Source organism: Podarcis pityusensis (assembly GCF_964106645.2).
Source record: "Podarcis pityusensis genome assembly, chromosome: 5".
Lineage (NCBI taxonomy): Eukaryota > Metazoa > Chordata > Lepidosauria > Squamata > Lacertidae > Podarcis > Podarcis pityusensis.
The window spans coordinates 21,885,358-21,908,107 of NC_138032.1; the positions used below are offsets into that span (position 1 = coordinate 21,885,358).

At 43.9% G+C, this 22,750-nt stretch overlaps 1 protein-coding gene across 8 annotated transcripts in view; it reads left to right on the forward strand.

Annotated features, from left to right (window-relative positions):
* Nucleotides 1-22,750, forward strand: part of PLCH1 (phospholipase C eta 1) — a 145,646-nt gene that overhangs the window by 77,840 nt on the left and 45,056 nt on the right. For all 8 annotated transcript variants that reach the window (XM_081007715.1, XM_081007710.1, XM_081007713.1 and 5 more), the window contains 4 exons: nucleotides 3,101-3,230; nucleotides 8,289-8,459; nucleotides 17,685-17,778; nucleotides 19,932-20,135. In XM_081007715.1, the coding sequence (XP_080863841.1) occupies nucleotides 3,101-3,230; nucleotides 8,289-8,459; nucleotides 17,685-17,778; nucleotides 19,932-20,135 (599 nt within the window). The remainder of the gene's footprint in view (nucleotides 1-3,100; nucleotides 3,231-8,288; nucleotides 8,460-17,684; nucleotides 17,779-19,931; nucleotides 20,136-22,750) is intronic.

Here is a 22,750-nt window from a genome sequence, read left to right on the forward strand (position 1 = left end):
GCAGAATTAAATAACCATTGCAGGTAGGCAAAATTTGTTACTATACTAGTACAGTATTGCATTTTAGCTTTTCCTGTATGCAAGCATCCCTGGACTGTGACCACTTTTAGAAAGAAAGAAATGTTGAAGTTCAAGCCAGGACTGTTAGCTGGACTGCAGATGGTCCAGTTTTGCTCAGAGACAAAGCAGAGAGGGAAAATGGAAGGTGAAAAATAAAATAACTAGGTGGGAGGCATTTCCCAATAATCACTCAATTAGTCTTTTATGTCGCTATATGCTAAAGACAAAACAAGGACTGAAGACATTGCAAAGCTGGAGTAAATTCAGGGAGGGGTGGTTGGTGGTGGGAAACTCACTTGAAGATTTACTTTTCCCAGAGTATTAAACTAGTTGGAAATGAAACAAATTATTCTCCAGCAAAGATACGGGATCGTGACTCCCATTTCATTGGACCCAGGTTGCCCGAGTGAACTGCGAATGTAGGGGATGCTTTCTCAGACCTGATAATCCCCACCTCTAAATTTCAGCTCTGACTGTCGGAAGACAGAGGAGCGCTTGCCAGCCTTTTGTGGCAAATTACAAGCTCCATAAACTCCTTCCGCACTTTCTATATTTATCCCTGACTTTTGGAGGCCTGCATGTTGCTGCCGTGTGTTTGGTTGTGCTGAAATGCGACTTCAAGCCTTGTTTGCGTTATCGGTCTTGGCAGCTGGGGAGGCGGCAGGGAGAAATGACCCCTGTAACAGCTCCAGCTGGAGTGGGAAGAGAACGGAAGCCACCAGGGGATGTGGATTTGAAAGGGGGGTGCACCAGTGGGGGGGGGGAGGGCAGAGGAAGAAAGCAACCAATAGGAGAAAGGTTCCATGAAACTGGATGGTTGTCCAAGAGACTATTGCAGAGCTAGAGAATGTAGACAAAACAACAACTGAAACTGCAATCCTCCACATACTTGCAAAGGAGGAAGCTCAGTTGAAGATAGCGGGGCTCACTGCCAAGTAGACATGCAGCGGTCAAGGGAAGTATCTGGAAATGGGGAAGGGCTGCAGCCTGGTGGTAGAGCCTCTGTTTTTCATGCAGAAGGTCTCAGGTTCAATTCTCAGCATCTGCAGGTAGGGCTGGAGGAGATCACCATCTGAGACCCCGGAGAGAAGATGCCCATTAGTGGAGACAACACTGAACTAGATAGATACTAGATAGACTGAACTAGATAGGGATTCAGGTGGCGCTGTGGTCAAAACCACTGAGCCTCTTGGGCTTGCCGATCAGAAGGTTGGTGGTTCAAATCTCCGTGACAGAGTGAGCTCCCATTGCTCTGTCACAGCTCCTGCCAACCTAGCAGTTCGAAAGCACGCCAGTGCAAGTAGATAAATAGGTCCTGCTGTGGAAGGTAAACGGCATTTCCGTGCACTCTGGTTTCTGTCACGGTGTTCCGTTGTGCCAGAAGCGGTTTAGTCATGCTGGCCACATGACCCGGAAAGCTGTCTGTGGACAAACACCAGCTCCCTTGGCCTGAAAGCGAGATGAGCACCACAACCCCATAGTTGCCTTTGACAGGACTTAACTGTCCAGGGGTCCTTTACCTTTTTTTTTTAAAAGATAGACCAATGATATACAGCAGCATTCTGTGTTCGTGTCATCACTGCGAGGCACATCTAAAGAGCTTGCAGCTGTTGAGTTCAGGAAAAAGGACAATGTCACAAGGGGGAACATGGTAAAAGAGTGCAAGAATAAATTGAACGGAATTTTCCAACGCCACTCATTCACACATTGCTAGGACTTGGTGCTATCCAGCTGAGTTGATTTGGGGTAGGTTTGGAAGTGGCAAAAGGAAGTATGTTTCCTCTCACGCTACACAATTGGTTTGTGTAATTGATTAGCTCAACATGTGAGAGTAGCCACTAGTTCAAATGCTTTAAAAAAATACATTTATGGATGTTCGCTACAGCGAAACAGAATCTCTCTGGTTTAGAGGCAGTGTTTTCTGAATACTAGAGGAAGAGGAGGCATTGTGCACAACCTTACTGCACTCGTTCCCATCAGGATAAACCAATGGTAGGGAGTGTTAACTAGGATGTATTGAAAACAGCCCACTTCAAGCTATGGCCTTGGCTCATTTCAGCAAATCCAATATAAGGCTAACCACAGTTCCTGGCTTAACGAGAACAAAGAACTGTGGTTAGTGGAAAAATGCATATAAGTGCTGGGGGGGGGGGGACAAGCCAGAGGCTCATGTATGCAATGCTAAACTCTAGGGCCTTTTCAGTCATAGCCCCACATCTATGGGTTGTCTGCCCTTAGGAAGAAGGTGTGGCCTAGTTGCAGGTGAATTGAAAATGAAGTCTAAAAGCATTATTATTTCAATGCATTTTTTTCATTGTTGCATCTTGGTTACATTTTAATTGTTTGTTTTAAGGAGTGTAATGTGGATTTATATTGCCTTGTACATTTGCAGTGTGTGTCAGGGAACTGCTATCGGCTCAGAGGCGAGAGATGGAGGGGCAGTTGTGCTACAGGGAGCCTCCGAAAATCTTGCGAAGCAGTTCCTCTTCCGGCGAGGAGGAAAGCCCCACCTCCAGTGGAGAAGAGGTGCAAGGACCAGAGGATGCTGGGGGGAGCCTTAACACCGCTTCTGGGCAAGCCGGGCAGGAGGGAAGCACGCCCTTGCCATCGCCAATCCTGCGTAGTAGTCTGAGGCGCAGGGAGGGGCAGAAACGGTTGGGGGTAACTAAACCTTTATGTTGGGGGAGGTACAAAAAAAGACCATTCCCGGATTCTGCTAGTGAATGAGTCAGACATGAGCTTTGGGGCTCTTCACTATAAATAGTTTGCACCAAAATAAAGCCTGTAAAACACAGGTCAGAGTTCTGCCTGGTTACTCTCGAGCAACCGCAACAGCATCTGACAGTGTTGTGTGCTGTCCCTTGTGGGGAAAATATCGTGTATGAACTGTTTCTCATTGCCACACCCCAAATAGTGTGTGTGTCAGCCTGCGCCTGATTTATATAACTCACCTCTTTCCTTTGCATTCTTCAATAATTCAAAAGCAAAGCTAGGAACATTTTGGTACAAGCCTTTTACCCTTTCCTTAATTCATCTGCACTTGGGTGAAGCAGACCTTTCAGGAAGCAGACAAAAATGGCGATGGCTTGCTGAATATTGAAGAGATTCACCAGTTGATGCATAAACTGAACGTCAGCCTGCCCCGGAGGAAAGTAAGACAAATGTTTCAGGTGAGCATCTTTCCTTGCCCTCCCAGGAGCTTAAGTGTTAGTCTCGTGAAAGGTGAGAATCCCGAGGGTATTGACGAAGATTAATGGGCAGGCTGTGGGATGCCATTAATTGAAGAGACAATGGGGACAAGCTAATCATTGTGGCCATGTCAGCATCTGGCTCTTGCTGGACTGTTGACATCTGGCATCAGGCCTCTCTCAAGGAATTATAACATTTAATTAATTGCAGGATGGATGCTGAAATCTGCTTTGTGTTGAGGCCAGTGATTGATCGCTCTTAGACCCAGTTGCTTTGAGTGTCCTCTGTATTTAGCTGCACTATTGTGCTGTGAGTTCCCTTGAACACAGCAGCACTATTTCCCTTCTCATTCTGCACCCATAACTTAGCAGCTCCCTAGTATTAGAGCCATTGCGGTGTAGCAGTTAGTGTTGGACTTTGGGAAATCCGGATTCCAATCCCCCCTTAACTAAGAATCTCACCTTGGCCCAGTTACTCTTTATCTCTCAGTCTAAGTTACCTCCCAGGGTTGCTTTGAGGATGCAACTGCATGGGACGCGGGTGGCGCTGTGGTCTAAACCACTGAGCCTCTTCGGCTTGCCAATCAGAAGGTCAGTGGTTCAAATCCCCATGACAGGGTGAGCTCCCGTTGCTCTGTCCCAGCTCCTGCCAACCTAGCAGTTCAAAAGCACACCAGTGCAAGTAGATAAATAGGCACCACTGTGGTGGGAAGGTAAACAGCGTTTCTGTGTGCTCTAGCACTCATCACAGTCCTTCATGCGCCAGTAGTGGTTTAGTTATGCTGGCCGCATGGAAAGCTGTCTGCGGACAAACACCGGCTCCTTGGCCTGAAGCAAGATGAGTGCCGCACTCCCTAGTCGCCTTTGACTGGACTTAACCGTCCAGGGGTCCTTTACCTTTTATCTTTTCACAACAAGGAGGAGAAGAACCATGTATCTCCTTAAGTGGGGCACAAATGTAAGGATGTGCAAACAAACAAATAATAACTTTAATGGGATGCAACAGCATTTATTACATATGTTTTGAAACTTCCACTGTGTGTTGAGATGGCTGCTCTTTCTCAGGAGCAGGGGAGATAGGCAAGGGAAGTGTGTTTTGAAAGTTTTGCAGGCAGATTGACCAAAGGTACTGTGACTGTGAATCACATTCCCTTTATCCCTTTGTGTGGCTGTGGCGGGGCAACTTTCAGCCCTCCAGCAGCCTTTATAGCATGCTGCCTTTATAGCATCCACTCATTAGGTTTTTTTAAACAGTCTTGGAGTCTTGCAAGGGGGTTGGCTCCTCCAGAGAGCTGGGTCATGGCTGGGCCTTTGTCCCAAGACTGACAGGGGTATAGCTGTCCTGGAGGCAGCCGCACCATCCTCCTTTTACTCTGAGGAGGTTCAAAGAACAAATTCTTTGTTTGCATGCCCTGTATCTTTCCGAGGTGAAGGAGCTCAACAGCCCACACCCAAATGCATCCCACTCTTTAATTTGATGTGTAGGAGAAATCTGTAATGATGGTGGGTTTGGACTGTGCTTTTTGACACTGCTCTTGGGTCTTTATTTCCTGCAAGAAATGTGTGCTGATCGTCTTCAAATAAACTCAAGTGCGCAAGCACCAGTTCATGCCTAGGGCTTCAACTGTTTGGGACAAGTGCTCCATTGCATGGAACCCGTACATGTGATCAGATGCTTGCATGTTTGAACTCCTACGCAGAAAGCTGTGCCCTTCTCACGGTTGTTACACCTGGAAGGTGGGAGCAGCAGTAGAAGTGTGCCTGCCCTGCCCCCACTCCATCAACATTACATATATGCCCTACACATGAGTATCATTTGAACAGGCCTAATAATGAGGAACCCTTTTTCCACTCTCCCTTCTGGAATGGCTTTCAGCCAGCTGCCTGAAACTTAGCAAGGAAAGCCAAACTTCCTTCATTGAAAGCTTGTTACTCCGGGGACTTAACTACACAAAAGAAGAGTGTACTTTGGAAGAACTACTGTGAAATGTTTTGTAAATCCCAAGCAAATCCTCTTAAGCAGATGCTGAAAGTTGTTGGTTTTTTTGAAAAATAAAAAATCCATAATAGCATGTAGTAGGTTACGCACCTTTCTTCCCTCAGGACAGACTCAAAAACAGCAATCAAAAGTAGAGTTAGTGTTTTGATATTTCTCCCCCTGAGTCCTCTGTTGTTGTAGGCTTTTAATGTTCTTGAATAGTATTTTGGCAGCAGAAATGAAACAATTTGAGGCCGTGGAATTCCGCTCACCCCCCCCCCAGCCTCCCGCAGCTAGGTTTAAAATTCAGAGGCAGCACTGTGCTGATTTTCATTCAAAGCCGCACATTTAAGCCTCATATTTAAGGCTGCTATACATTTTCTTGGGTATGAGTCCCATTCAACTCAGTGGAGCTGGAGATCAATGTATTTGAAGACATTACCTTTGTTAAATTATTTTATTTTGTTACGTTTCTGTCCTACATTTCCTTTCAAGAAGCTCAAGGTCGTGTCAGCAATTTCCCCCTTTTCTCTGCACAGCAGCTCTGTGAGGGCGGCTAGGCTTGAGAGATAGTGACTGGCCCAAGATCACCCGGTGAGCTTTGTGGCTAATTTGTAGTTTGAAACCGGGTCTCCCTCCAAATAGTCCAACGCTCTAACCATGCTGAATCTTTTGTGTGGGATTTAGCAGTGGACATTTTGAATGCTGATCAGTGTCACTTTCGTAGTTATCTCCCGCTTGGACTACTGCAATGTGGTCTACATGGTGCTATCTTTGAAGGTGACCCGGAAACTACAACTAACCCAGAATGCGGCAGCTAGACTGGTGACTGGGAGTGGCCGCTGAGACCATATAACACCAGTCCTAAAAGACCTACTTGGCATCCAAGTATGTTTCCGAGCACAATTCAAAGTGTTGGTGCTGACCTTCAAAGCCCTAAACGGCCTCAATCCTGTATACCTGAAGGAGTGTCTCCACCCCCATCGTTCAGCCCGGACACTGAGGTCCAGCTCCAAAGGCATTCTGGTGGTTCCCTCACTGCAAGAAGTGAGGTTACAGGGAACCAGGCAGAGGGCCTTGGTAGTGGCGTCTGTCCTGTGAAACGCCCTCACAGCAGATGTCAAGGCAATAAACAACTATCTGACTTTTAGAAGACATCTGAAGGCAGCTTTGTTTAGGGAAGTTTTTAATGTTTAATCTACTATTTATTTACACACTATGTACAGACAAAAGCATAATGGTGTGCGTTCTCTCCAGCTCTGAGAGAACAACAGGCACAAGTAAAAGTGAAAGTACATTACAAAGTACATACAGCGGAAGAGATAAGACTGTCTTCCGTTTCCCACACTCTTCTCAGACAGGCGTGTGATTTACACCAATCACAAATGCAGCATCGGAGGAATGAAATTGCTAACATTATCAGGCGGATGGGGTATAAATAATAAATTACTACTACTACTACTACTACAGTGGTACCTCGGGTTACATACACTTCAGGTTACAGACTCCGCTAACCCAGAAATAGTACCTTGGGTTAAGAACTTTGCTTCAGGATGAGAACAGAAATCGTGCTCCGGCGACACGGCAGCAGCAGAAGGCCCCATTAGCTAAAGAGGTGCTTCAAGTTAAGAACAGTTTCAGGTTAAGAACGGACCTCCGGAATGAATTAAGTACTTAACCTGAGGTACCACTGTACTATTATATTCGAATGCAGTCAACTCTATCCCGTTTTCTGGGAGATCGGGATTCCTTCCAGTTCAGCTTTTAATCCTTTTTATATCCTTCACTTGTCTGTCACTGTGTCTGTCACAGCCCATTTTCTGCTACTTTGGCCTTCCTTCTGGCTCTGGCTCTGGACCCCATTTCTGGCATCTCTCCCAGCTTGTGACTCACGTATTTGTCCTCCACTTCTGCCTAGATCTGGTGACTCAGGCTGCTGCTTTCTAAACACTGCATGCATTTAGGTTGACACATGCAGCAGAGGCATTTGAATTTCCCTCCTGGCTTGGTGTGCTGTTGGCATACGGAACAGCTGCTGAATGACAATCACAGGAATGGCTGGGATTTGGGATTGGTTGATGCCTTGGGCTGGTTTGCCCATCACACCAAACCATAGCTGGTTCCAAACCATGGTTTAACCATGAATGGCTTCCTTCTCCTCTTCTGTGCACGACACAACCAAGCCTTAGTACAGTGTTTCGCTTGAAACAAGTCACAAACTGTAAGTCAGGAGGTTATTTCTGGATTACTGCTCATAGTTTATTTGGAAAAGAAGAAGAAGCAAACCAGGATTGAGGTTTTGCAACATAACGAACATGCCATGGCTTGTTTGTGCCACAGTGTGGGAAGGTGTGTTCATGATTAAACCATTGTTTAAAAAGAAACTATGGTTTGGCATGGCATGTGAAGTGATTCACTGGCTCAAGGTGGATCTACACACAGGGGAAAAAATGATATCAATAAGTCAGAGTTTAAATGTTATTGCAAAAGAAAAAAACGCTATGGGAAAACGCTTAGAAATTTCTTTTGCTCTCCGGCACCATCTGGTGTTGCATGTTTATAACACATTCAAAATGCTGTTTCTTGACTAATGTAGCTGAGTCCTCAGATAAGATCCCTAGGTTTGTTATTGTTTTGTCTGACGTGTGAATTTCAAGCCACGCTTATGGTCATCGTTCTGCATTCAGAGGCTGCTGTAGTACAAAGAAAGGTATGAAATGGAGTGCCAGGAGGGTGGAAAACAAAAGCAAATAAGCAGCTCTAAGTATGGCTTGCCTGTGGTGTGTTTGGAAGCTCAAACTGTGGTTTGGAATTCTAAAAATGATGGTTATACAATGGATGGAGAACCTTTTCCCCTCCAGATTTTGTCAGACTCCAGGTTGCATCTCCAACCAGTGTGGCCAATGGCCATGGTTGATGGGAGTTGTATAGCAACATCTGGAGGGCCCCAGGTCTAAATTAAGTCTGAATTGAGTCACATGGGAATTCACAATTATCTTTTCCTACTGTGAACAGCCTGCCATGCTACCCAGCATACATAATTGGTTATGCTTGTTCCTCAGGAGGCCGACACTGATGAGAACCAGGGAACCTTGACCTTTGAAGAGTTTTCTGTGTTTTACAAGATGATGTCATTAAGGCGCGACCTCTACTTACTGCTTTTGAGCTACAGCGACAAGAAAGACCACCTTACTGTCGAGGAATTTGCTCAGTTTCTGAAAGTGGAACAAAAGGTAGGAAAACCAAGAAATAAATGTCTTTCCATTCACGCGCGTCAAAATGTTTTCTGCTTCTGTCTCAATGTCCAGCCTCGAAGGCTTTTGAGATGGAGAAAGTGAAGTCAGCCGTACAAGGAAGAAATAATTTTGCATTCATTTGTCTTAAAAATATTTACCAATTATTCTCCCTTGTGTTTGGACCCCTTGATAAATATTGATATTGACAGTCTATAAATTGTTGATTGGTTCTATATGGTCTTTATTGTCTTTATTGTCCTGCTTTTGTTATATGATGCCTTGGGAATCTTGTGCCCTATACATTTGTTAAATAAATGGGCACAAGTGCCCTTTTCTGGATCTTGAGCAATTAAATGTCCTCTAGCAGGCAAGACTGTGGTAGTAAGGCAGACTGTGGACTTCATCAATATGTGTGTGGGCCACGGGCAGTAACACTGCCCACACCTGTTGTAAATAATTGTTTTTTTGTTTCACTGCTGCTCCCGGCTTCTGCTTGTCATCTGTTGTTCATTACCAATACATTTGTCAGCTGTCAGGCGCCCAGCCTCTCTGCCCTCTCCCCATCGCAATTCCGTAGGTGCTTTTGGAGTGAACTCATGCAAGGCAGTCGTATTGTTTCCATTACTTCACCTTGGATCAGTGGCTTTGAGAAACACCTGCCATCCATTCAAAGGACCATGTGGCATTGTCAGCATTATGACCTCCCTTCTGGAGACAAGGAGGGGTTCCAGTGGGATGGGCAGCTCACTGAGCCTTGACCTGCTGCCAATGAGTAACAGAAGATGTGTGAGAAACACAGAGGCGAGGGTAATGAGATGTTGCTGGAGCCTGAAGGCTGCTGCTCACTGACCAGTTGAAGTTAGTCCAGTACAGAGTTATGCAGCCAGGGTGCACAGACTCCATTTTAGGCATTTATTTTTTGCCGAAGACCTGGGGCCTACCATGCAGAGCCACCACAGCCTTTTGGCTTGAGGGCAGGGAAAACATGTGCCATCTCCTGAGGAGGAAAGAAATTAAAACACGTTGCAGAGTTTCCAAAAAATAGACCAGAGGAAATTAATACAGTAGTACATCGGGTTACAGACGCTTTAGGTTACGCGTTTTCGGGTTGCACACTGCGCCGAACCCAGAAGTACCAGAAGGGTTACTTCCGTGTTTCGGTGCATACGCAGAAGTGCTAAATCGTGCTTTGTGCATACGCAGAAGCACCGAATTGCCACCCGTGCATGCACAGACCCGCTGCTGCAGGTTGCGAACGTTGCGTGTTGCGAACGTGCCTCCTGCACGGATCACGTTCGCAACCCGAAATTCCTCTGTATTTCATCCAGCAGAGCTTTACTGCTACTGAAGGCAAATGAGCATAATGGCCACAAATCCCAATACGTTCAGGATTGGCACAGTCTATAAAAATCAAGTTGCAGCACTTACAATAGAATTTACAATGCTTATAATAAGTCTGAACCTTAAGACTATAGCATACAGAACAGAATACCGAACAAAGAGACAGAAGGAGAAAGTGAGTGAAACCTAGGCTCCTTCTGGCCCTACTATTATAGTCAGCACGACCTTGACAAAAAGATAACATAACCAGTTTAAACCAGCAGTACTCAGCTTCCCAGAAGGAATAATCCAAACAAGAACTCTCTGCCTGTTTCCTTCACATAGAAAGAAAACTTTCCAGAACACTCTTGAATTAATCAGAATGGGAACAATCTCTACACATCAGATCAATACTTTCTGTACTAAGAAATGCAAACTGACAAAACAGTCTATTTTGCAGTATATAGTTGTTGCATATTTCATAGGATCATAGTTGGAAGGGACCTTGAGGATCATCTAGTCCAGCCCTCTGCAATGCAGGAATATGTAGCTGTCCCATACAGGGATTGAACCTGCAACCTTCGCATTATCAGCATCATGCTCTAACTAGCTGAGTTATCCAGGTTTGCTGCCATGAAGCAGCATTAATAAGTAAGGAAGAACCCTGCTGGATTGGGTCCAAGGCCCGTCTAGTCCAACATCCTTCCCTGATTCCCTCTCTGATTAAAAACACGTAATATGTATATTTATTTTGTTTCCAAGTATCCTGTGGAACTTTCACCATTGTAGGAGTTGGGTTGGTTCATGATAAAATCATTATCACACTTTTCCTTCAAGGAGTTCAAGATAGTATACATGGCTCCTCTTTTTTGTACTTTTCTCCTCACCAAAACCCTGTGAGGTAGGTTTACTGAGTTAGTGACTGCCCCAAGGTCACCCAATGAGCTTAATGGCTGAGTGGGGATTTGAACCCCTGGTCTCTAAGGTCTCCGTCGAACAGTAAGCATTACTACAGAATACGGACGGACTCTCTTATCACCCATACTTATCACAGTATAATATTTCTAGAACACTTTATTTGATGATCACAGCACCGTATAAAAGAATACATAAATTACTTCCTAAAGAGGAAAAAATCTTAAGCCAGCCTCCCCCAACCTGGTGCCTTCTTGATGTTTTGGCCTAGAAAACTCATCAGCTTCAACCAGCAAAGCCAAGGACTGTGATACTGGCAGGAAAAGCTGGAACAGCAACAACAACAACAACAACGTACGCCACCCATCTGACTGGGTTTCCCCAGCCACTTTGGGTGTATATAAAAACATTAAAGCTTTAAAAGCTTCCCTTCCTAAATGTTATATGATGGAAAGCTTTCCTTTCCATTTTTGTTTAATTTTTGTTTAACCACAGTTTGTCCTTTTGTCTAAACTAACAAACAAGCAAACAAATTGTGGTTAAAGTTAACTCTGGTTTGTTTGAAAGAAGCTAACTTTAAATCGCCACATTTTGAATCCTGTGATGAATGCAGAAATGCCCAGGGTACTGTCTGGTCCTATTTTTGTTGGATGACAGTCAGTTTTTAGGACCCAAGGATGTTTACATGGTACTTAGTCAAATCTAACTAGGTCTCGGTCCAGTATACCTGAAGGAGCGTCTCCACCCCCATCATTCTACCCGGATACTGAGGTCCAGCGCCAGGGGCCTTTTGGCAGTTCCCTCGCTGCAAGAAGCCAAGTTACAGGGAACCAGGCAGAGGGCCTTCTCGGTAGTGGCACCTGCCCTGTGGAACGCCCTCCCACCAGATGTCAAAGAGAAAAATAACTACCAAACCTTTAGAAGGCATCTGAAGGCAGCCCTGTTTAGGGAAGCTTTAAATGTTTGATGCATTACTGTATTTTAATATTTTGTTGGAAGCCGCCCAGAGTGGCTGGGGAAGCCCAGCCAGATGGGGTGGGGTATAAATAATAAATTATTATTATTATTATTATTATTATTATTATTATTATTATTATTACTAGTGGGTAACTACAAGAGAGAAATTCTCCATGATTGTGGATTGCCCTCCCAGCACCAAATGTGATGTCTCTCCAGCACTAGACAAAAACCACTCGTTGCTACAAAACTCCCCATCCCTTTTCATTATACTTTGCATTGCTTTAACTGAGAATTTCTTTTTGCTACTTTGTCTTCTGCCTTACTTTTTGTGTCTGTGCAGTGTTTTGTTTTTCCACTCTTTGCTTTAAAGTGATTTGCTTTGGTTTTATAGTTGTGTTTTTGCATTATAACTCTGATGGATTTGTTCTGTCTTGTATGCTGCCTAGCTACTGTTAAAAGGCAGTTTACACACTGAATGAATGAATGTGGCGGCTGGTTGGATTCCCAGATTTAGATTATATTCCTTCTAGTCTTCCCTGTTTAACCTTGCTGTACTTCATACCTATTCCCTCTGCACAGACTAAGAAACTCTAGTTTCATAGTCCCTAGTTCCTGACATCTTGGACCAAATATCGTTTTTTCTGGGGGATAATTTTACTCCTTCAGGTCTCACATTCTGATCACCATGTGGATTAAACCAAGATAATTCTGATTAGCTTCAGCACCTGTGAAATGCTGAGCTTATTATTTAACTATGTCTGTAGTGTATATATGTAATGCTCTGGAAACCAATAGGCTTTGACATCAATACTAATCTCATGAGCTGAACTGGAAGTGATAAGTACAGCTTGACTATGCTGGGACAATTGAATCTGTAGAAATGACTAGATATCAAAAACGTTGGGTTCTGATCCAGCTACACTGCAGTGCTGTTGAGCCCCATTGATTTCCACATACTCCTCTTTCCACAGAAATCAGTAGAATTTAAACATGCTTCATTTTGACTAAATTTTGCTGAGTCCTTGTAAGATTTTCGATTTATTAAATTAGCACCCTCTTAATTGCAGTAATTGGGATGTGGGTGGTGCTGTGGGGTGAGCTCCCATTGCTTGGTCCCTGCTCCTGCCCACCTAGCAGTTCGAAAGCACGTCAAAGTGCAAGTAGATAAATAGGAACCGCTCTGGCGGGAAGGTAAACGGTGTTTCCGTGCGCTGCTCTGGTTCGCCAGAAGCGGCTTAGTCATGCTGGCCACATGACCCGGAAGCTGTGCGCCGGCTCCCTCGGCCAGTAAAGCGAGATGAGCGCCGAAACCCCAGAGTTGGTCACGACTGGACCTAATGGTCAGGGGTCCCTTTACCTTTACCTTTAATTGCAGTATGCATATATATTAAAAATATAGTCCACCCCCCCACAAGGTCTGAAGAACAGACCTGAAAAAGTTTGCTGACCCCTGTATTAAATGAACCATTTTATTATTTTATATTATGAACCTGAACCATGTCTCAGTGTTGCTCGGTACTTGAATTTAGAACTACTGTGCCCAATTAAAGTAAATTATGCAGTCCTGATCCATTACTTCACCGTTGACCTCAGTACACTGCTGTTGCATACCAAATGGCAGAAAGCATATTCCCCACTACTGAAAAACTGCAGCTGTTCCCCACTCATCAAGGATTACAAGGCAGGACATTAAGGGTGCAGATCTGAAGATTAGCAGCTCTTATCATAGATCAAGCTGATCTTGAATTCTGACAAGACAGGCACTGTGTGTTGTGTGGTTCCTGTGTCTGATAAGTTGGTCAGTTGCCTGCCCTGGATAGGGATTGCACTTTCCCGAGTTGATCACATACTACTTGATCACAGTAGTTTAGACCAGGGGTCAGCAACCTTTTTCAGCAGGGGGCCGGTCCACTGTTCCTCAGACCATGTGGGGGGCCGGACTATATTTTGGAGGGGGGGGGATGAATTCCTATGCCCCACAAATAACCAGAGATGCATTTTACATAAAAGCACACTTTCTACTCATGTAAAAAAACCAGGCAGGCCCCACAAATAACCCAGAGATGCATTTTAAATAAAAGGACACATTCTACTCATGTAAAAACACACTGATTCCCAGACCGTCCACGGGCCGGATTTAGAAGGCGATTGGGCCGCATCCGGCCCCTGGGCCTTAGGTTGCCTACCCCTGGTTTAGACACTGTTGACTTGAAGATTGGATTCCTTCCCTTGTAGTTACTGCAGAATGCTGAAGCACATTTATTGACGAGTGAAAAGGCTTGTTCATATCTCAGTTGATTAAGCCAGAATATTGCTGTCCAAGTTGTTCCATAAACACACACCTTATAGAGTCATTTGTACCCCGCCCCCTTTATTGTTTTTGCTGAGAAACAGGATGCAAATTTGACAAACAAATACCTAAACCACAAAGATAAAACAGTGCATCAAAGTTTGGGCACAGAATTGGAGAAGATGGTGTCTTTGAGAAACTATTGCTAAAAAACCCACTAATCTTAGAGTCTTAAAAAACCTCTATCCTTTAATGGTGGATATTTTTACTACATATCTCCCGGGCAATCTGATTTTGAAATGTTAATTATCTTTTTCATTGATATGCTATGTGTGCAAATATGCTAATACAAGTATGAATAGTAACCATTCTAGAGGGTATTTCTAGGGAATCTGTTTTAAGTAATTCAAATGTAGATGAGAACATGAAATTTCTTTTCCAGCAGGAAACAAATGAAATCAAAGCACAAAGAAAAAGATAATGAATATTATAAATGAGGTCAATTTTGGATTGCCAAGGTTTAGTGAGACAAAATTTGAATGAAAAGAATCTGCAGAAGCATTGACAACTCCCCTTCCCCTTCGTCATGGTTATGTGACGAATATTATACACTGCATTAAAATGCCATTGAAATCCAGCTGGGATAATAGGTCCCTCTAGAGTGTGTATTATGCTGTAAAATCACACATGTTCTTAATGGTTCTCACTGTTGCTCTTGTCTTGTCTATGACACCTTAACTGTGTAGTGCTTGGAAGAATCAAGGCTTCAGCGAATGTCCTGAAATCTGCCCCTGGTTCAATGTTTCGTGTATCCTCCACTGCAAACACAGACCTCCTTTACAATGAGATTTCCCCATTCACTTGAGTTCTGTGGAGTTTCCTTCACCGTTGAATGGAATGAGGGAGTCCTCTGTGGAGGTGCTCCATGCAAACACAATGGAGCTCTCACATCCTTCAGGAAAAGTTTGGCCAAGTCAACCAACTCTATAGACATGCTGGGTTCCATATAGCCCCTGTTTTAAAGCCGTTGCATTGACTGTCAGTTCGTTTCCAGGCTCGGTTCAAGGTGCTAGTGTTGCAAAGCCTTAAATGACTTAGGCCCTAACTATCTGAAAGAATAGTTTCTTCTGGGAGTCTAGTGCGCAGCCTGGGAGTAATTTTGGACTCACAACTGTCCATTGAGGCGCAGGTCAATTCTGTGTCCAGGGCAGCTGTTAGGCTGAGACCCTACCTGCCTGCAGTGGTGCATGCTCTAGTTATCTCTCGCTTGGACTACTGCAACATGCTCTACGTGGAGCTACCTTTGAAGATGACCTGGAATCTACAACTAATCCAGAATACGGCAGCTAGACTGGTGGCTGGGAGTGGCCACTGAGACCACATAACACCGGTCTTGAAAGACCTACGTTTCCAAGCACAATTTAAAGTGTTGGTGCTGACCTTTAAAGCCCTAAAAGGCCTCGGTCCAGTAGACCTGAAGGAGCATCTCCATCCCCATCGTTCTGCCCTGACACTGAGGTCCCGCTCCGAGGGCCTTCTGGCAGTTCCCTCAGTGCAAGAAGCCAAGTTACAGGGAACCAGGCAGAAGGCCCTCTCGGTAGTGGCGCCCACCCTGTGGAACACCCTCCCACCAGATGTTAAAGAGAATAACAACTACCAGACTTTTAGAAGACATCTGAAGGCAGCCCTGTTTAGGGAAGCTTTTAATGTTTGACGGACCGTTGTATTTTAATATTTTGTTGGAAGCTGCCCAGAGTGGCTCGGGAAACCCAGCCAAATGTGCAGGGTATAAATAATAAATTATTATTATTATTATTATTATTATTATTATTATTCTCCAAGGACCCTCTTGGGTGTTTAAGATCAACAGAGGGGGCCTCTTGGTAGCTCTACTGCCCTCAGAAGTTTGAAGACGGTGGCCCAGAATCAGGCATTCTCTGTGGCAGTGCCTATGTTGTAAAATACCCTCTGCACCTTCCTCATACGGTTCTCACTGCACACAGAAGATGCACCTCTTTGACACCCAAGATATGTGTTTTCATGGAGCTTGCTTATTCCTGCAACTGTAATTTGGTCTAATTGCTTTTAATATTGAATTTTAAATTGCTGTAACCCTCCCTGGGGCCAGGTGGTAGAAGCTGGGCAATAAATAATGCTAATATAGGGAAATTAAGTTGATCATATGTGGTAGCCAGAAGGCCTCATTTCTCAAGTGAGAATCCATGTTTTTAGATTGCTGAGGATGAAATTGAGGAGGGAGGATTAAATGGTGGAGCCTGGAGGGGAGGGTATGTGACTTTAACTGCTGAAGAATGCTCTGTCAGAGCAGGACAGTGTGCAATCTCTACTTTGCGGTGGTCATGTTTGGTACGTGCTTGGTTGCTCTGCTATATTTCTAATAAAGACAGAACAGCCAATGGTGGTTTGTGTGTTCACACGCACATCGCATATAGTCATTGTGTAGTCCTAGCCTTCCAGTCATCACTGACTACAGTCCCCCTGTAATTTCAGATCTGCCTGTGGGTTTTTTTGGCTGGAAATTCTTAGAACTGCTGCTTTAAAAGGACTACCCGCCACAGTCTTGCTTGGCTGGTATAGCAAGGCCCCATACACAGACAGACGTCGTATTTGTTGTCAGTCTCAGGTGGTAGACATTACTCATTATCTGTTGGCCTACCGCTTATAAAGAGACCCAAGAGATCACTTTTTGAAACCCCCATTTACACAAGCTAGAAGGTACACCCCAGCAGAAATGGCTCAGTTTCTTTTGAGTGACAACAATAGCTTCGTAATACACAAGAGTGGCTGGGGAGAATACAGGAAAAAGGAGTTAGATAAAATCTCTACAAATTGTTTTGGGGATTTGGAAGCTTAATCTGAAATCAAGCTAGATTTAAGACTGCTGGTGTCTCTGGTAATTTCTCTCTTACATCATGGATGTTTGGTTATATTATGGATGCATGTTCCGTGTTACTTTATTAATACTATTGCTACAAGTTTGTCATGGCCTTTGGCTAGAACAATAAACTTATCAACTAAAGAACTAAAAGGACTGGTGGGTGGGGAGTGAGAGTAAGGGATGTTTCACATGCTTTGATTTCCAGAAAGTGTCCTTAAATTGACACAAGACAGTCTCTCTCTCTCTCTCTCTCTCTCTCTCTCTCTCTCTCTTCCCCCAACCCCACATGTTATGGTAGAACAGGGCAAGGGGAGGGATAACTGTTCAAACTGTTAAAATGGTTGTCCTTGTGAATCAGCAGCCCAGACTTTCCCCACCACCAAAAGTGCACCTGGAAGCATGTCTTTTATTGCTCTGCAGTGAATTGAAGCTCCCCACTTTGCAAGTGTGAATTTACCACCAGAAAGCAACATGTAGCCACTTCTTCAGCAGTGGAAAGAAGAGTGCTTTGGCCCCTAAGATACAATATTAAACCAGGACTGAAAGCTTGGCCCAGACAGCTCTAGTTGTGATCACCAATTCTCCACAGTGTTCATCTTTAGAAAGATAGCCAGGATGCTTATGGGGGAGGGGAAAAGGGCTAATGTACCCACAAGAATCCCCAGCTCTCTAAAAGGTCGTTGAAGAATATTTTTACTGACAGTTGCATTCATGGTTGGCTGCGTGCTGAGAATGACCAAGGGATTTCCAACGAGATTCTGAGTCTGGCAGTCAGTTTTGGCGTGTTGGTCACATACTCCAAAGGATCAGAAATGTATCATTGCTGTCTTTGGTGCAGATGAGCAATGTGACGACCGAGTATTGTCTGGACATCATAAGGAAATTTGAGGTTTCGGAAGAAAACAAGACCAAAAATGTTCTGGGTATAGAAGGTAACATCTTTCAGATTTTCCCTGTTTACTTAAATGGCATCTTATATTGCTTTCATGCAGCAGTATTTTCTCTGTGGCAAAGGTTTGGTATGAGATTTATGTGTGAGAGCAACCAACTATTATAAGGATTGCCAAGCTGGCCTTCCCTCAGGCACTCAGGGTCTTCTTCCCCTTTTTAAATTAGACTTGAGAGAAGCATTCGGTTTTTGCCAGTAAAAATGATTGTGGTGTATGCTCTGCACCCACAAGCGTTTCTCTAGCTTGACGTAGGAAAAGAACAATACAGTGGTGCCTCGCAAGACGAAATTAATCCGTTCCGCGAGAGTCTTCGTCTAGCGGTTTTTTCGTCTTGCGAAGCAACCCTATTAGCGGCTTAACGGATTAGCGCTATTAGCGGTTTAGCGGCTATTAAAGGCTTAAAGGCTTAGGGGATTAGCTGCTAAAAGGCTATTAAAGGCTATTAAAGGCTTAGCAGATTAGATAAAGGGGGGGGAAAGCAAAAAAAAAAATCTCTAGACTCGCAAGACATTTTCGTCTTGCGAAGCAAGCCCATAGGGAAATTCGTCCTGCGAAGCAACTCAAAAACGGAAAACCCTTTCGTCTAGCGGGTTTTCCGTCTTGCGAGGCATTCGTCTTGCGGGGCACCACTGTAAAAGATAAAAGTGTGCCCATTGGCCCCCAAAGGTTGCTGAGCCCAAAACTGTTCTATAATGCAATCCCAGTGATACTTCCAATGGCTCTTCTAATTTTCCATTCCCACCACCCATCCCAAATACTGTTAGGTCTACACTCTTAGGCAGAAGTAGGGTTTGTTGAGTGCAGCACTCATCTGGATGGGAAATTGCTCACATAGACAGCGGCCGCACACGCAGTTTGCCTTTCCAGTCCCAGCGTGGTGTAGTGGTTAAGAGCGGTAGACTCGTAATCTGGTGAACCGGGTTCGCTTCCCCGCTCCTCCACATGCAGCTGCTGGGTGACCTTGGGCCAGTCACATTTCTTTGAAGTCTCTCAGCCCCACTCACCTCACAGAGTGTTTGTTGTGGGGCAGGTAGGGAAAGGAGAATGTTAGCCACTTTGAGACTCCTTCGGGTAGTGATAAAGCGGGATACCAAATCCAAACTCTTCTTCAAAACCTTGTGCTAGAAAGTGGAAATTCTGCCCATGAGCTGTTTGGTTTCAGCTCTCCCTTTTCTTCTCCCTCAACAGCTGATAAACGTGGCTCCCTCAACCTTAAAAGGCCTATATAGATGCATGCCATTTTAGCTTGTATGCAGAATTCAAAATTGTCCATAGTGGAAGAGAAATAATTCTCAAAAACTAAAGATGATTCCCCTCCCCGGGATGGTTGTTGAGTAAATTCCGATAGCAAGGACAATGACTTGCTTGCTAGCGGAATGATTTTGTTGACGGAACAGCAGTAGTCAATGTGAGCAATCTTGCCTGAATCTGTACATTGAAATTGGCACAGTGGAGCTCTCTAGGGTCTGAGAGAATTTTTCCTCCTTTTCCTCCCCTGAAAGCCTGAAGAAATCAGACAGTATGAAAACAAGCTTAATAAACAGGGTTGGGTGTTTGGGGACCTTCATAGCCCTTCTGTTGCTGCTTATTTATTATTGAAGCTCTCTTATATAGCTCTTCTTGAATCTCTTTTTCTCTCTCATCGTTACTTTTTGGTTGTTTTTTTTTAAAAAAAGGTCTGAAGACTCTATTTGTTTGGTGTTACTTCTTTCTACTCCTTGGTTTCAACTGGGAAAGTATCTATTTTTCATTACATTACTGATGAGAGAGGTTGGACCAGGCATAGGCAAACTCTGGCCCTCTAGATGTTTGGGACTACAATTCCCATCATCCCTGACCACTGGTCCTGTTAGCTAGGGATGATGGGAATTGTAGTCCCAAACATCTGGAGGGCTGGAGTTTGCCTATGCCTGGGTTAGACTTTGGCTTTAATTGGTGGAGGAACCCATGGGAGGGTTTGGTGTTGTTGTTTTTTGAAATTGTGTTCCCGCCCTCCTTTGTTTCCTGACCCTTTCTATTTTTAATTCCCTATCCCCTCCACCTCCTCATTTATTTCCTCCAAACACAAAGCCCAAGCATGGTTCATCGGATACTTGGGCAAGTTTATTATCTCTCTGTCTGTTGTTCCTTCGAAGGCTTCACAAACTTCATGCGCAGTCCCGCCTGTGACGTGTTCAACCCGCTTCACAGTGAAGTGAACCAGGATATGGATCAACCCCTTTGCAATTACTACATTGCTTCTTCTCACAACACATACCTAACTGGTGACCAGCTTCTGTCTCAGTCTAAAGTTGAGATGTATGCCCGAGTTCTTCAAGATGGCTGCCGATGTCTTGAAGGTGCCCTCTTTTTCTTTATTTTATATTAGGTTGGAATATGTTGGGTTTTGGTAAACTGCTTGCTTAGATCTGAGTGGTATGTAATTTTTTTTTAAAAAATCAAGTCAATAAATATTTCTGTAGGGTTTGCTCTAAGTCTAAAGGTTAATTCCTCAGACGAGGTGTGTGTGGAGAGACAGACAGACAGAGAAACTATGCTGCACACGGATCAACATTCGATCTGGCATATCACTATATTTGTAGCAAAACTAGGTGATTTACTGTTGAAAAGCAACAGGAACGAAAAGCCCCCTGGCCACATACAATCTGAAACGCTGCTTCTTTCATTAGAATGTAATGTGATGCTGCAGTAGACTTGTTCCAACACTCCTGCTTCTCCTTTTTTCTTTTTTCCAAAAATGAAATCTATATTGAATCTGCTGAAATGATTCTTTGCAGTTGTTTGTAAGCAGCATGGTGCCATTCAGAAAGTTAGATTTCTGAAAATTGAATTTGCAAAGCACAGTGTAAGTGGTTCACTTATATGCAAAGGTAAGAGACGGTTTGAAAACATCACTGCTAAAACTGAGTTTGCTGTTCATTCATATGCATATGAGAAACTCCGTTAGCCCTTTGGCAAGTTTAAAGTAATAATACTAACCCTGTTAAATCAAAATCCAATAATAAAGTCATATGAGCATTCTGTTTAGATAAGGTACTGCGTTACTATCTCCGTTAGCAATTGAACAAGATTACTTAAAAAAAGAATTCCCCAGGCAGAGGTGATGCTAAATATGTCAGGAGCAACCGCTTAAATAAATATAAGTAATCACATTATTACATTAATAGCCACATCATTTTTTAGTCACTTTGGGTTGGGGTGGGGGTGGAATAATAGCAGGTGTGGTGGTGATTTTCACTGGGGCTGCAACAAACAGTGAGGTTTTTTTTGACCCTTTCACTCCCACTGTTATGCTGATAAAAAGTGCCCCGTGCCCATAGCTGTCAACTTTTCCCTTTTCTTGCGAGGAATCCTATTCGGAATAAGGGAATTTCCCTTTAAAAAAAAGGGAAACGTTGACAGCTATGCCCATGCCTGCTATGAGCTCCTAGGAGGGAAGTTCCCGCTGATTTAATTTGGCACATAAATATTGATTTCTATCAGTGTAGAAAATTCTGCAGTTGTCTCAGACAAGTGCACCAACTCTCATTTATTGGACTGATCATGGCATATGCCAGTAATTCTGCCCAGAATGTGTTTGTTGTCAAAACACAAACATTTGAAGTGACATGAAATTGTAAGCTTAATAAGATATTATTCCAGCCTGATCTGGAATCTCTTGTTGAATTCAGTATCAATGAATGGACCTCTCTGTGTGCAATTTTCCCCTGCACCTTCCATGGAAGTAAAGTTGGCACGGGAGCTCTGGGTGCATAATGCATTCTTTAAGATGTGATTGCTTAATTAGGGAGCATATGTTGAATTCTTTGGAACATTGCTTGGAGGACTGAGCACAATGGAAGCAAATGGGGCTGGGACTAAGTACCTATGGGTATAGATTCAGGTAGGTAGCCGTGGGGATACCTATGGGAATGTTAAGGGTAGTAAAGGAGAAGATATATTGATTAAATATTATCCTTCCTTCACTCACGCTAGTGAGTCATGCAGTAGAGCAGATTCACCTCAATATAGCAGAAAGCTAGTTTGCAGATTCATTGGAATCTCTTTAGTTAAGCAATATTATTCCTGGTGTCCCCTTTGATCCCTTTTAAAAGAATAAAGACACAAGAGTCTTTCCTTAAAAGTAACAAGAAGTTTCCTCACATTCAGTTCACAGTATGATCCCTGAAGGCAGACTTTAGCCTGTAGTTACAGAACATAGTGTGAGTCCATGAGAGCCAGCAGATAGCAAAATACATTAAGAGAACAGCATCAAGAGAAGAAAATGGCAGCATGGTATCAAGAGAGAGAGAGAGAGAGAGAGAGAGAGAGAGAGAGAGAGAGAGAGATGGCTGTGTGACTCAGCTCTTTTATGAAGTCAGCCAGAGTCACACCCCTCTCCCTGGTCACACACAGGGGGAGGATGCTCCAGACCAGTGGAACAGGAAGTTATACTGGCTGGAGTAACATCCCCCTGCCTGTGTCCACTCTAGGAAAACAAGGAATGTTGTATTTCACTGCTCCAATGATTTACATCTCACAGTACCAACAGCCAATTTGGACTCGAGAGGCATGCTAGGAATGGTTGACTGAATGGTTAGATAGTCTTAAGTGTACATACATCAAGGTGAGGAGGTCCCTTTTGTGTTAGAGTATTTTTTATATAATTCAGATCTCCTTTGACTGTCCCAACATATGACTGTTCCAGAGAACCAGTTTTGTGCCATACGTGTTCATCAAATACAGGACCAAATTAACTACCAGATGGTGGGCAAATGATCAAACTTCCATTACAAAGATATGAATTTTTTGCGCATACCCCTCCCCCCATTTCAACTCTAGCCAAGTAAAAGGCTATAGTCAGAGCTCTTACTCGGACTTCTGCCGTAGTTTTCTTGGCAGGTATCCTTGCTAATTACGCTTGATGATAATGACAGCAGAACAGTCAGCTTTAATCATTTTGCCAGCATGAGAT